Source organism: Littorina saxatilis, linkage group LG1, assembly GCF_037325665.1.
Source record: "Littorina saxatilis isolate snail1 linkage group LG1, US_GU_Lsax_2.0, whole genome shotgun sequence".
NCBI lineage: Eukaryota > Metazoa > Mollusca > Gastropoda > Littorinimorpha > Littorinidae > Littorina > Littorina saxatilis.
Window position 1 is genome coordinate 88,248,688 of NC_090245.1, and position 15,000 is coordinate 88,263,687.

The window sequence follows — 15,000 nt, forward strand, 5'->3', positions numbered from 1 at the left end:
AAAAAACCATGCATTTAGCCGGGCAAGCCAGCGAGACAACCCTATTTTTGTAGAGCGCTTGGGACCTGCGTAAGTACGAAAGACAATATTCAGCTTTTCTCCCCCCTAAATCCAAGAAAGCTACCTCAAGGGTACATTCAATTCTATTGTCCTACGTTTAAGGGACCTGTCTCATGATAATACTCTTCTGAGTTGAGTGGGCAGGCCTCACCAAACTGTGCGTCATATACGCACTAGAAGACGAAAAAAACGTACTAGAAATTTATGGAGCGGGTCCCGCGACGCACTAAACTTGAAAAGAGCGGGTCCCAGGACGCACTAAATTTGCGTTATCATGCGTACCATCAGTACAAATGTAATTAATCGTCTGCTAGCTTCCATTACAGAATGGACAAGAAAGATCACCGTCTTGGCTGGATTTTGAAGACGAGACATATTGTCGGATCTGTACTGACCCGCATTTATGGAGTAAATCTAACCGATGTGACTGAGACAAATAATGCTTGTGTGAAGATCTCACAGAACTTTCAAAGGTTTTGGGACCCTCTAAGGTTCAGCGGAGGGGAGTCCTTGGACCTCCTAAAAGTTATAATTGACGGTCCTGGACCCTCTAGATAGGGCATCTGTGGGGAGCCCTGGGAGGGTAAGAGTATAACAACAGACATTTGAATACGTATCTCTTCGGAAAATATGAATATTTCCTTCATTGCTCTTTCTCCTTTTGGAATTGAAGATATGGTCTCTGTTCTTGACCTCCCCTCACCCCCATCCTCCCCCCAACTACTTAAACGCAGCGACATTTTGTTTCCTTCCACGTGCGATGCAGGTGTGGTGTGACCAGCTTTCCTTTTATAAAATAAAACGTGGGATTTGTTTGTTTGTTTGTTTGTTTGCTTAACGCCCAGCCGACCACGAAGGGCCATATCAGGGCGGTCAACGTGGGATTATACTTTTCATGACAGTAACAATAACAAGAACAAATATACTTTAGTGTCCATTCAAATGACTAAATTACAATGGAAAATGATCTTTGACACAACTTCTTCTTGTTCTTCTTCTTCGTTCATGGGCACTCCCGCGTTCACTCATGTTTTTGTACGAGTGGATGTTTACGTGTATGACCGTTTTTACCCCGCCATTCAGGTAGTCATACGCCGATTTCGGGGGATTCGACACATCTGATAATGTTGTTCATTGCACAAGCTGTCTCGTTCTCCAGGGAGCTCTAAATGACATTAACAGAGCAAAGAATGCTATACTGGAATAAAGTAAAGACATGATCCCCCCCTAACCCCCCCACACACACACAACGTTAGCTTGTAAGAGTAGAATAATATACGTTCTGATGTAGCTGAAGTGAATTGCAATTTGACGAGCAGAGTAGGGCTGGTGTCTAGGCGCTGCTTGCGTTTTCCTTTTTACCAAATGATAGAAGAGAAGGACATGTCTTGCAGTGATCAACATTATCAATAGCCTTCGTATGATTTTCCTAATTAAGAATGGGTGTGGGGGGGGGGGGGGGGGGGGGCAGGAGCGCTGTGAACAGTCTTTTTTAAATTTGTTGTAAAAAATTTTTTTTTTGGGGGGGGAATCAGCTTTTTTTCAATGAGATATTAGGGCTTACAAACGGAGATGCTTTATTTAACGATCTTATAATATCAAAAACAGGTCATTATATATTATATTAAGTATACATTATATATCTATGTTATACAAAATATAAAACAGTCAATCAGTTTATTAAATAAAATCCCCTCCCCCCCCAAAAAAAGAAGGTTTTTGGTTTGTTTTTTTTGTTTTTGTTTTTTTAAATAAAAAAAAATTGCCTATTTTATCCACACACAATAAATTCTTACATATTTAATTTTCCCTTAATAACTATTTCTTATCTATTCATTTTTTCCTTAGCAGCTATTTATAATGCCCTCATTAAAACAAAATTCCTTTTCATTACATTCTTCTTTTCCATTACATTCATATAATTCTAAAACAAAATGGTCAAATTTTTTTTATTTTTTTATTAAAATAAACAAAATCAAAGTAGATTAAAAAAAAATATATAACCATCTGAAATTACTTCGAAATAAATATCAATTTATTTATCTTATAACTTTCACAAATTATTTTTTTTTGCGAACAGTCTTATCTATTGAAGACAATTTTACCCTCATCAAAAATTTACTCATCAAAAAGTAATGAAATCAAATCTTAAACCTAGCTCTCTTAATCCCCCCACCCCTTCGCTTCTTCCCTTCTAATTTTAAACCATCTCTCACTGTTTCTCTAGGTATGCATTTTGTTCCAGTTCCAAAAAGTTAGCCAGTGCATTATATACGTACTTGGATATCTCCTGGCTGGTAATGCTGAAACAGACATGAATAATGCATTAGGCATGCAAATGAGGCAGCACTTCTGTTGAGTAATTCACCACCCTCCACACTAACCCTTAAAAACTGTGTCAGTCAAAGAAATTCGATAATCAATTAGCCGAAAGCATAAAACGAGACCACATAAACCAGTGACAAAATTAAGGATACCTCTCACACGCTCACCAAAATCCAGCAACTCATGTTTTGTAGACTGCTTTAGTGGGCATCCATGTTCTCTCCGTTAAAACCTTCCATTAATTTTCATTTATGGGTAAAAAATGCTCCATGAAAATGTTAATAATATATGACTTTTTTCCTTATTTCCACAGGAGTTTGGACACACAACAGTTTACATTGCAAACTCTGAATCAACTTGTTTGAGTTATGATCAACAGGATATGAACCTCAATGGAACGCTAACAGATCCATCTAATACCATTTAATCAGTAGGTGGATGCATTCTTGACGATCTTCCCATCTCCAATAAGAAAATGACGCGTTTACTATGATAAAGTTGATACTGCCGGGATAACTTACACAGTTCCAAAACTTCATGATGAGTTCAGGCTATGCGCTGTTTTTCAGTAATCGAATCATGAAACTTGCAAATGACCAATCGCTCAGGTGAAATTTTACGTTTTATGAGCCAATTAAATGTTTTATGTGCAGCAGACTCCTTGTTCAGGCAACAAAGAAAAAACAAAATTCACTCAGAAAACATAAATTGTATCACAATGTTGTTGGCCTTCTATGAACAAGTCGCATTTTTATGTGAAGTAGAATCCTTGCCAAGGGGACAAAGAGAAGGTAATTTACTCCGAAAAAACCCGAAATGTTATGATAGAACGTTGTTCATCACAAAGCAACATCTGAGTTTGTGGGAAAACGTTGTATTCAGAAACGATTCAACTTGTTTATATTTTGTACCCATTATTATATTACACACAATCATTGAGGGACCTTGCTCACTCGCGGATTTTCGAAATGAAAACATAACATTTGTGTTAATCGATCAAATTACCTAATTGCTGTTGTTCCTATTCTTATCCGTGACCCCCCCTCTAAAAACAAACTAAAACAAACAAACAAACAAACAATACACACACAGACGCACGCAAGCCCGCACGCAAGCCCGCACGCAAGCCCGCACACACACACACACACACACACACACACACACACACACACACACACACACACACACACACACACACACACACACACATACACACACACACACACAAACAACTAATAGTTGTTGTAATAGAGAAGTTCATTATTTGCGCGCATTCAAGAAATGGACATACTACTACTATATCTTTTAACTTCGGAACAAATATGGATTATCGTATTCGCACTGCAATTTTGGAAAGCTCCTCACTCAAAGGCCGTGTTATTTTCTAGATATCGCTCCCAAAAGGAAGGAAACTCATTAATCTCACAATTCTGTAATGCGCATTTCTGTATATGCAAAACTGTTTTTGGACAAATCATTCCTATGAGAACCTATGTTCCCGACAAACTCTTATCTCACATTTCTATTATTCGCAGTTCAAAACTTTCTGAAACAATTTTGGAGAACGCATTCCTACAAGACCTTATGATTTACAAGTCCTGCTTTTGCATTTGGCATTCTTAAATCATTCAACATCAACGTGAACTTTGCTATCACATTTTTCTTTCATTCGATGGATTAACAAAACAAGTTTCGATAATTCTTTCCAACAATACCGTATGTGGGAGTTTGAACTCATGTGACTGTGGCTGCGTTTGGCGTCCCGAACGTAAATCATCTTTACTATTAACTTCGCTCTCACTTTTCTGTCATATGCTGTAAGGTGACTGCAAAACAAGTTTGGTCAAATCTTTCCTTCAACATTATGATTTTCAAATCCTGTGGTCGTGGCTGAATTTGACAGCCCAAAAGACAGATTTTCAGCGTAAACTTTGCCACATGACCGATTATGTGTTATTTCAAAATTCGCAGAAAACAATTTTGGTCATGTCTTTCGAACACGAACGAATCTGAGTTATTTCGAACTCCTGTGTCTGCAACTCTGGCACTTTTCAGAGCCAGCTCGAGCCCTTCAAATAAAAATAAACCAAGAAGGGGAAGTGGGGGAGAGAAGAGAAGAGAAGACTATAGCGGGTCTGTCTAGACACGGGGCTACTAGCCTTTCTCCCCGATGGCCACACACTAATGGACAAGGGGGGAGAGGGCAAGAGTCATATCTTTTTCTCCTTCCCCTTGGGCCAGTTTCGTGATTTTGTCCCGTGGCCTCTGTGCCTCTCTCCTCGGTAGGAAGTTTTTCATTTCTCAGCGTATTTCGTTGTTCATTTCCCGTTTCCCCTTTTTATTCGCTTCGTTGTCCAGGTTCTTCTTACTATCCTGACTTGCCCTTTGGTATTCTTTTCCCAACTTTTGCAATTCGCGCTTTCATTTATCTGCGTGTTTCTTTGTTCGTTTCCCGTGTCCTCCTTTAATTCTCTTCGTTGTCCAAGCTCCTTTTTCCTTCCCTGTCTGCTTTCTGGTATACTTTTTCCAAGTTTTGCAATTTGTGCTTTATTTCGCTAGTTGGTTTCTCCAAACTGCGTCTCCTGTCGCTCGCAGTGAGGAAATGTCTTCTCATCTCCGTGTCATTCTCTTTTCCGGACTTCTGAATGTTTGGCTCATTCGTTGTGCCTTCTAGCTCATTCCATCCTCGCATTACTTTCTCACTCTCCCCTCCGGTCACTAGCAACCTGTCTCTCCCCTTCCCTCTCTCTCTCGTCATGTTATTGTATGCATGTTCACCCTCAGCACAATCAATCAATCAATCAATATGCGGCTTATATCGCGCGTATTCCGTGGGTACAGTTCTAAGCGCAATTTTTTTTGTCTTCTTATTTTTTATTTTATGCAATTTATATCGCGCACATATTCAAGGCGCAGGGATTTATTTATGCCGTGTGAGATGGCATTTTTTTTTACACAATACATCACGCATTCACATCGGCCAGCAGATCGCAGCCATTTCGGCGCATATCCTACTTTTCACGGCCTATTATTCCAAGTCACACGGGTATTTTGGTGGACATTTTTATCTATGCCTATACAATTTTGCCAGGAAAGACCCTTTTGTCAATCGTGGGATCTTTAACGTGCACACCCCAATGTTTTTCGTCTCATCCGAAAGACTAGCACTTGAACCCACCACCTAGGTTAGGAAAGGGGAGAGAAAATTGCTAACGCCCTGACCCTGGGTCGAACTCGCAACCTCTCGCTTCCGAACGCAAGTGCGTTACCACTCGGCCACCCAGTTCATCACAGGGGGCAATGGCCTATATGATTAAACAATCCAATCCAATCCAATCCAATCTCTTTCTCTCTGACCCTATCTTTTTTGTGTAAAAAGTTATACATGTACTACAAGCAGATAAGGTATGGCTTTCTGCAAGGATATAATCCGCCTCGTCCCCCCCCCCACCCCCTGCTCTTGATTTCTTCCGTAGCCTCTTAAAGCTCTCACCCCCACCTGTTTTTTGTTGTTGTCTATTTTTCTCTCCAACTCATCAAAATGCATTCTTTTGTATAATATATGCAAAAATCCAATTAATTTATATTGATTTATTGTCCCTTTTGTTAGCCTTTTACTGAAATGTATCTGCTGAGCATCGGCTCAATTATGAGCATGCATGGAGTTGTTTGAGGACCGTAATACCTTTAATATAACCACCTTCCCCCAAAAGCGGCGTATGGCTGCCTGAACGGCGGGGTAAAAACGGTCATACACGTAAAAACCCACTCATGCAAAAAGCAAGAGTGAACGTGGGAGTTTTAGCCCATGAACGGAAAAAACAACAACAACAAAAACATATATTCACCACAGCCCGACTAAGTTCCATGTTTGTCCTGAGCACGTTTCTCTTTGTCTCATAAAACACCCCCACCTTCCCTTTTGCCAAACCAGAAAATAAATATCCAGTTTCAGCGTTCATCTTGTAATGCACTTTGATCTTTTTATTGCCGCAAAACAAGAACGTATAGCCTTGACCTTTTGGGTATGTCCATCTCTTTCATTATCTTAAGTGGAAGCAAAAAAGAGAGAACACCTAACCGTTTGTTTGGAAATATCAGAGTATCAAAGCGTCTCAGTTACGTCTGAAAGAGTAATTGAATTTGCATCCTTCCTGAGAGCAAACATATCTTTTGGATTTCATAAAGTGAGTGGAAAGACGGGAGAACCTTGGTAATTGTATGCCCCGTTAGGCATTCTGAGTTTAGCTCGCCAGGTCGCACACAAAGGCCAGTTACATTTAAAAGTCAAGTTACTTCTTTCCCTTTTAATATAGTTCTGTTTCAATTTTGCAATCCCCTTCTCCAGTCGCTTTGAAGGTCAGACTGAACAGATTATTAGAATATATATATTTTTTAAACAACAACAACAACAACAACAACAACAACAACAACAACAACAACAACAACAACCAACAACAACAACAACAACAACAACAACCAACACGTTCATCAGTTCTGTGTCAGCTTTTCAACGTGGTTGAAGGCCATTGCTTTTTGCATTGGACGTGTGATATATTCTCTTAAAATTATGCCTACTTTGTTTTGCAGAAAAAAAATGACCGTTTATTTAAAATTCAAATCCGTTGCTGCGGGTAGGGAGCAGAAATCAACGAGCATTAGCTGTCATCATTCCAACGTCATCGCTACAATCAAAATCGCTGGAAAAGGATTGTGCCTCAAAATGACAAGCTAGTGTCATAAAATTCTGAAAATTGTACCAATGTGAACAATTTTAAGTGTAAACAAAAGTCGAAAATGATCTGTGATTCTGAAAGTCAATTATTGGCCTATCTTAAAAACGGTTGTCAGTAAATCCTCACCAACACCAGGGACCTATATTTAGATATAGGTCTATGCCAACACTACTAATCAAAACCTACCTTTAACAATGAGCTCCACTCGATGTCTAAACTGCTGTCCTCTGGCGCTGACTTGACATTCGTACGTCCCGGCGTCCGTGGCGTTGACCCTTTCTATCACCAGATTCCATTGGCTGCTGTTGGGCACGTGCTCCGCATGGATTCGCGGATCCTTCACCCACGTGTTTCTGCCGATGGTAAGCGGGTTGCGATTGGGTAATTTGCGCCACGTGACCTGAAAGGCGGAGTAAACGTTTTATTTGAATTTTTTGTTGTGATTGTGTACGGTTAACTAGACGAAGATGACGGAGGAGAATAGAGAATAATAATAAGAAAGTTAAATGGGCATTTTCTGAGAGGCAGGGTCGGTGTATATGTACTTTATAATACTTTATTGACAAATGATGACACCAAGATATTGTTGTCTTTCCACCGAAGAGAATGAGTATTTAACGCTGGCAGCTTAAACATTGCCGGTCATTTTGTGAACGCTTTTAACGATACCACCGATGGTTGTTTGGTATTCTTTGGTGACATACACATCAGAGGGTTCACTGAGTGTATTGGTATGGGGAATAGTAATTTAGAGAGAGAGAGAGAGAGAGAGAGAGAGTATGGAGAGAGAGAGTTTGGAGAGAGAGTATGGAGAGAGAGAGAGAAGCAGGAAGATAAGCGGGCACGCATGGATGCCCATATGCTAAAAAAATAATGGTATTCCTTAGAAATGGAATACGGCATATCATTCATGGAGGCTGCAAAATGATCCAAAGTTAAAGCGATACTCGATCTACATCGGAAAAACACTACATACCCACTCACACAAGCAACCTCAGCAAAATACATTTCCACCAAACCCATACAGCCCCCGGAACGAGACAGAAACTTGACACACTTCTCAGGTAATAAAAACAGCTAGAGTTTGCACACGTCCAAGCAGCTCTTCATCAAAGTTTGATAAAGAAAACGAGGAGGGCCTCGGCTCTGGTGAATGGCGGTCGGTACGTGCCGACCGCGAGCGGTGCACGTGCTGAATTAGACATGGCGCCCTGCGTCACATGACGTGAATTAGACATGCCATGCGAAGCACACTCTCACACTGGGAGTGAGACTTGCCTGGAAAGGCTGTAGGTCCTGCAAGAAAAAACCTACTTCTTGTGAAACACTCTTAGTCTCGTCTTCAGTACACTCAAACTTAGACAGCCATGGGAAGGCTTGCATGTCTGCAAGGAAAGATTCAGGTCTGAGACACAATATGTTTTGGTCTCCAGCACACTCACAATGGGACAGGCCTGATAACTAGGCTGTCTGCAAGGTAAGATTTTCAACGAAAGATCTGGGTATGAGACATAATGACTCTTATCTTCAGTACAATCACACTTAGACAGGCGTGAGAAGGCTGCAAGTCCGCAAGGAAAGATTCAGGTCTGAGATACAGTATTTTGTTTTGTCTCCAGCACACTCACAACTGGGACGGGCCTGAGAACTCAGCTGTCTGCAAGGAAAGATCTTGATCTGAGACACAGTGATTGTTGAATTCAGCACACTCACAATGGGACAGGCATGAGGGGGCTGTATGTATGAAAGGAAAGATATCGTTTTGAGACACAATGACTTTTTTTCTCAGTACAATCACACTCAGGCAGGCATTTGAAGACTGCATGTCTGCAAGGAAAGATTCAGGTCTGAGAAACAATGAGTGTTTTGGTCTTCAGCACACTCACACTAGGACAGGCGTGAGAACTAGGCTGTCTGCAAGGAACGATCTTGATCTGAGACACAATGTTTGTTGTATTCAGCACACTCACAACAATGGGACAGGCATGAGAGGGCTGTATGTATGAAAGGAAAGATATAGTTCGTTCTGAGACACAATGACTTTTTTCTTCAGTACAATCACACTTAGATAGGCATGGGGAGGCTGCATGTCTGCAAGGAAAGATTCAGGTCTGCAAAACAATGATTTTGTTTGTCTTCAGCACACTCACACTGGGACAGGCCTGTGAACTAGGCTGTCTGTAATGAAAGATCTGGGTATGAGACACAATGGCTCTTGTCTGCGGTACAATCACATTTAGGCAAGGCTGCACATCTGCAAGGAAAGATTCAGGTCTGAGCCACAATAATGTTTGTCTTCAGCGCACTCACACTGGGACAGGCATGAGAACTAAGCTGTCTGCAAGGAAAGATCTTGGTCTTGAGACACTATAATTGTTCTCTTTTCTTTGGGAATTGTAAACTTCTGTAAATAGGTGGATAGACCTGGTCCGTAGTGTTGCAGATTGCGCAGAAAATTTTGTAGACCGTGTTAGTTGGCCGTCAGCCTTCGCTGCTCTAGCGATCCACAGACAAATTAAATGGGAATGGGAGATTCCTTCTCACCCAGCCACCCACATACACTTGCATTGCGAGGAATATTTTCTATTGTCCGTAGTGTTGCCAATTGCGCAGATAATCTTTGTAGACCGTGTTAGTTGGCCGTCAACCTTCGCTTCGCTGCTCTACCGATCTACAGAAAAATGGTACTTAGAGATTCCTTCTCACCCAGCCACCCACATACACTTGCATTGTGAGGAATATTATCTATTGTCTGTAGTGTTGCCGATTGCGCAGATAATCTTTGTAGACCGTGTTAGTTGGCCATCAGCCTTCGCTGCTCTACCGATCCACAGCAAAATGGGAATGGGAGATTCCTTCTCACCCAGCCACCCACATAAACTTGCATTGGGAGGAATATTTGTTTCTATTGTGACTTTTCTTATACCCTGCATACCTTCCCACGTGCGTATAACTTTTCCTTCTTAAAAGATCTGTCATGAGCTGAAATTCTTCTCTGACTAAATGCACTCCATACTACTGTTCGCCATTTCGCAGCCTCAAGATCAACGAAAAGGGGAGGGAAAACTAAAAGAAGAAAGGTGTTTGTTTTTGTTCATCGGTTACTAAACTACTTGCCAACAACACAGTGCAATTCAAATGCAACGGCATACTTCGTTTTGTAGTCTGGAAGTCCTTTCGCAATGATTCCCCCTATACATAGCAAGTTCAAGTTCAAGTTTATTGGTCCATAACCCATGGGGGCATTTTGAACAATAAATACAATCAATACAATCATGATATATGCTAATATAATAAATAAATAAAATAAAAAAAATAAAAAAAAATAAAAAAATAAAAATAGAAAATAAAAAAAAAATTATGAAAAACTGTTACAAATTCTATTAGTAAAGTCCAAAATATTCTTTAGCAATTTCTTTTTCTTAGTAGCAAACAACTTTTTAAATTTAAGTGCAAAGCAAGAGAGATGCTGCACAAAAAAGCGCCAACAAACAACAACGGCAGAACATAACAGAACCGAACCGAACCATAAAGACAAAACTAGCTAAGAGATGCAAAACAAACAAGAAGAGGAACCCCGAAGACCCATTAAACTTGGGCAAAAACTTTTACTCGATGTAATGAACGACACTAAATCACACTCAAGAGACGAGAACGCCTACAGAGGTAACGGTAATCAGGCTAAATTACCGGCCCTTGATGTACGCTCATTGCCCAAATTAAGGGCAAGAAAAAAACAACCAAGAACAGCAAAATCAACAACAAAGAGAGAGAGAGAAAGAGAGAGAGAGAGAGAGAGAGAGAGAGAGAGAGAGAGAGAGAGAGAGAGAGAGAGAGAGAGAGACAAGACAAGACAAGAAAAGACAAAATCTTTATTATGGAATGTAATAGATGCCTACACAATATACCTTTAGTGTTGCCAGCAAAAATAAACTTTATGCGGTTTGCCAGTTCGCACCTCCCGCCAAAATGTAATTAACATTTCCCGTGATCACGTTCTGGGCCTGAAGGCTGTGTGCGGTATGACAAATTGGACCCACATACCATCTTTTACAATTATCTTCCGTAATCAAACACAATGTCGTGACGTAAAGTATCCCAAATCGAAAGAATTCTCCCTCTCGCGATTTCCATGTAGGCTTTTGACGCAATTAGTTCACGTGCGGGACCTGATGTGAGCTTGGTCGAGGGCCACGCTTTCCTGCCTGCTGGGGACAGACCAAAATTAATTCGTCAACAAGTTGCAGTTTTTGACTCCTTGCATGAAAGTCAATGAAAGTTGGTATTTTTTTTTAAACGGACAGCTACCCGGGGCATTACTGAAAGCCCTAGGGGCTTCGTGCACCTGGACGTGACAAGTTCAGTAACTTTAAGACCAAATATGGTTTAAAAATCCGCCACAATAAGAATTATAGCGCCACGTGCAAGTTCTTGAAATTCTTAAAGAGAAAACAACAAAGTGTTTCGAGTGAAGTTTGTCTCGGTGACTTGCGCATCATGAGCAGTGAAAAGTGACTTACTCGGTCCCTGCCAAGCTGTCGTTTGACCCGACCTCATTTACATGATATGCACTTGTGTGAAGATATGGTTTAGTTCTGACAAGGATGGTCTCTCTCACGTGTGAAGGATGAAAAGAAATTATGAGGCACACAATTGGGTCTGACGATTGCCACCTTTCTTCCCATGTAAACACTCGGGAACACCACCACAGATTTTCCCCGTCTTTTACTTTGGCTGTGAGCATTATTATGTCTACTTTGACGTATACAAAGAATCAACAGCCTAGCTGGCCGCTTTTGCGCAGAGTGGGAATTGATGCTGAGTTTGTAAATGATACCATGTCAATTTGCATAAATAATTCAGAAAAGGAATACCACTCTGCACATGTAGCAGCTAGTAAGGTCCTTGACTTGTGGTATTTACCCAAGTGGAATGATGTTCATATTTCATGCAAAAGCCTGTCGAGGGAAAGGGAATGAGGTCGTTGGGGGGCGTGGGGGTGGTTTCGGGTATGGGGTTATTTAAGCAGGCGTGGAGGAACACTGCTTACTCTTCTAGCTTGACGAAATAACATGGGACTACTTCCAGGAGAATGGACTGTTCATGCATAGGCAATATGCACGCGATGCTTCAATAACGCAGTACGAGAGCGTTGGAGGTAATTGGCCTTGTCTACATTTCACTGAAGTGGAAAGATGACTGACTGTTCTCGTTGTTCGGTGCGGGGCCGGCAAAATTAGCGTGAGACCGTAGTGGTGTTATGACAGTCGCGCAACATCCACTAGGGCGACAGCCAGTAGCATGAGTTCACTTGAGCGACACCCCACTAGAGCGACAGCCACTAGGGGGACACCCTACTAGAGCGGCGACACCCCAATAGCACGACAATCACTAGCGTAACACTCCACTAGAGCGACAACCACTAGGGGGACACCCTACTAGAGCGACACCCCTACAGCACGACAATCACTAGCGTAACACCCCACTAGAGCGACAGCCACTAGGAGGACACCCTACTATAGGGTGACACTCCTATAGCACGACAATCACTGGCGTAACACCCCACTAGCGCGACAACCACTGGCGTGACATACTCCTAACACGGACCATGGTCACCTCTAGCCCATTACCGGAAACGTGAACGGAAAAGGATAAGGAAACAATTTCTTATAGTCCTGTGAGGTTACTCTCATGGAAATTCGGGCTGCTTTCTCACCGGGAAAGCGAGTTGCCGATTTTCTTCTTCTTTTTCCTGCATGCGTGTATTTATGTTTCCAAGCCCTGAGACTTTTGCTGTGAACTTTGGTTCTTTATCGTGCGCATGCGTGCACATGGGGTGTTCGGACACCGAGGAGCGTCTGAACAAAGTTGACTCTGGGAAATGAATCTCTCGCCGGACGTGGGGATCGAACCCACGCCGATAGCAAGAACTGGTTTTGAAGCCAGCGCCGCTACCGACTGAGCTATTTCCTGATTAAAGAACCAGAATGCTACATATCTATTAACTAGCATTTCTCAATGACAATGGATGCACCACAACTATTCGTGCCAATAGCTTCCCTGCGAAAGCCCAGCATTTCTATAGATCTGGTCACTATGCAAAAGTAAAGCGGCATCTTCATCAAAAGTTGTCAATCATGTGACCGGTGACTTCAGGGCAATGATCTCGGGTCGGGCACCAGAACTTGCTCTTACAATTTATGTCTTCTGAGGCCAGCACCTTCACATGACCAGCAAAATAATTACAGGCAGGTCTTGGGTTAATACACCGCCAAAAAGGCTCGTCCATCACCAGATATATGTGAGTTTACTAATGCCCTCCCAAGTGTAGCATCTAGCAAGGACACCAGACTGCACGGGTGACTCGAAACAGTCTCATCACCCGTCTCAAGGACCTCACGTGGAAGCGCAACATCTGAGCGTGGGTGTAACATTCTCACATTAGCGGCGTGCACCACTCGTGCACAGATAATTATCGCGTGCAGGTATTAATTACCTGGCAAACTCACGCGCCCCTGATTTATTAACTTATACTTGCACAATGTGATGGCAGACACGTGAGGGATTATTTTCTCCTCATGATGAGCGGGAATCCGTGCTAACGACTGTGGTGAACAATCGTGCGGTCGGCGACTGCCGAGTGATTCCATGCAGTAAAACCTGCGAGACTTGTGTGAGGCTGTATTACAATTTGAGATGGTGCTTTAAAATTTGTGTAGGTGTTTTGAAATTTGAGGAGGTGGGGCTGTTCTTATTTGTGCGGTGGTGTTTTGAATATTGTGGTGGTGTTTTGAAAGTTCAGGTTGTGTTTTGAAGATTGTGGTGGTGTTTTGAAAATTGAGGTGATGTTTTGAAATGTGTGGTGGTGTTTTGAAAGTTGAGGAGGTGTTTTTACATTTGTGTGGGTGTTTTAAAATTTGTAGAGGCGTTTTGAAATTTGTGGGGGTTATGAAGTAGTGGAGGTGCTTTTAAATTTGTGGGGGTGTTTTGAAATTTGTTGGGGTGTTTTGAAAGTTGTAGGGGTGTTTCCGGAATGTATGGGATTGTTCTGACATTCGAAACTTGTCAGGGTGTTTAGTAGGCTCTTAATTTGTTCACTGTCTCTAAATTCCTAGTGTTTAATAAAAGATATCATGGTTAAAAAAAGAAGAAGCATGATTATATAGATAAAGTGAGTGTGATTAAAGTACATAATGTCCAGAAGACAGGGATAAACTAGACAGTGTGAATAAAGTACATATGTCCAGAAGACACGGATAAAGCTGACAGTGAGAATAAATGGAATTTATTCAATTTGTGCGCGTTGTGGTAAACGAGTTCGGAATGTAAGTGTAACCACCGTAGTGTTTACTGTAGTGTTAGTCCTTGTAGTCTGTATTAGTGTTAGTCACTATACTGTATGCACGTGTGTGTGTGTGTGTGTGTCCCCATCAGTAATGTTATCAGTTAGCAAATTTAATGTCTGGCGTCTCTTACCGTAAGCCTGTCCACAGCTACTAAATTTCCCAAACAACGCCGTGTCACCAGAGTTCCAGGCCGCCGCGGTTATCGCGCGCAGTCATTGTTAATTATAGTAAATAGTTAAGAAAAGTTCCAGGCATGACGAACCGTGAGAAAGACCTCACTTTCACAGAATCCACCGTCAAAGAAAGACGTGTTTTATTTTGCTCTGTGCTTCCTGACTAAGGTATGTTGTGCATTATTTCATTTGGTACTTTGTATTGTCATGCGATTATAAGTGTATGATGTATGAAACAGCGGATATTTGTCAGTTTACTAATGCCCTCCCAAGTGTAGCATCTAGCAAGGACACCAGACTGCACGGGTGACTCGAAACAGTCTCATCACCCGTCTCAAGGACCTCACGTGGAAGCGCAAC

The 15,000-nt window shown here is 41.7% G+C and overlaps 1 protein-coding gene across 2 annotated transcripts in view; it reads right to left on the reverse strand.

Annotated features, from left to right (window-relative positions):
- The window catches only part of LOC138983135 (lachesin-like), a 139,108-nt gene that overhangs the window by 8,197 nt on the left and 115,911 nt on the right, over positions 1-15,000 (reverse strand). For both annotated transcript variants that reach the window (XM_070356551.1, XM_070356546.1), the window contains exons 3-4: positions 7,308-7,521; positions 2,340-2,363 (exon numbers count right to left, since the gene is read on the reverse strand). In XM_070356551.1, coding sequence (XP_070212652.1) covers positions 2,340-2,363; positions 7,308-7,521 — 238 coding nt within the window. The remainder of the gene's footprint in view (positions 1-2,339; positions 2,364-7,307; positions 7,522-15,000) is intronic.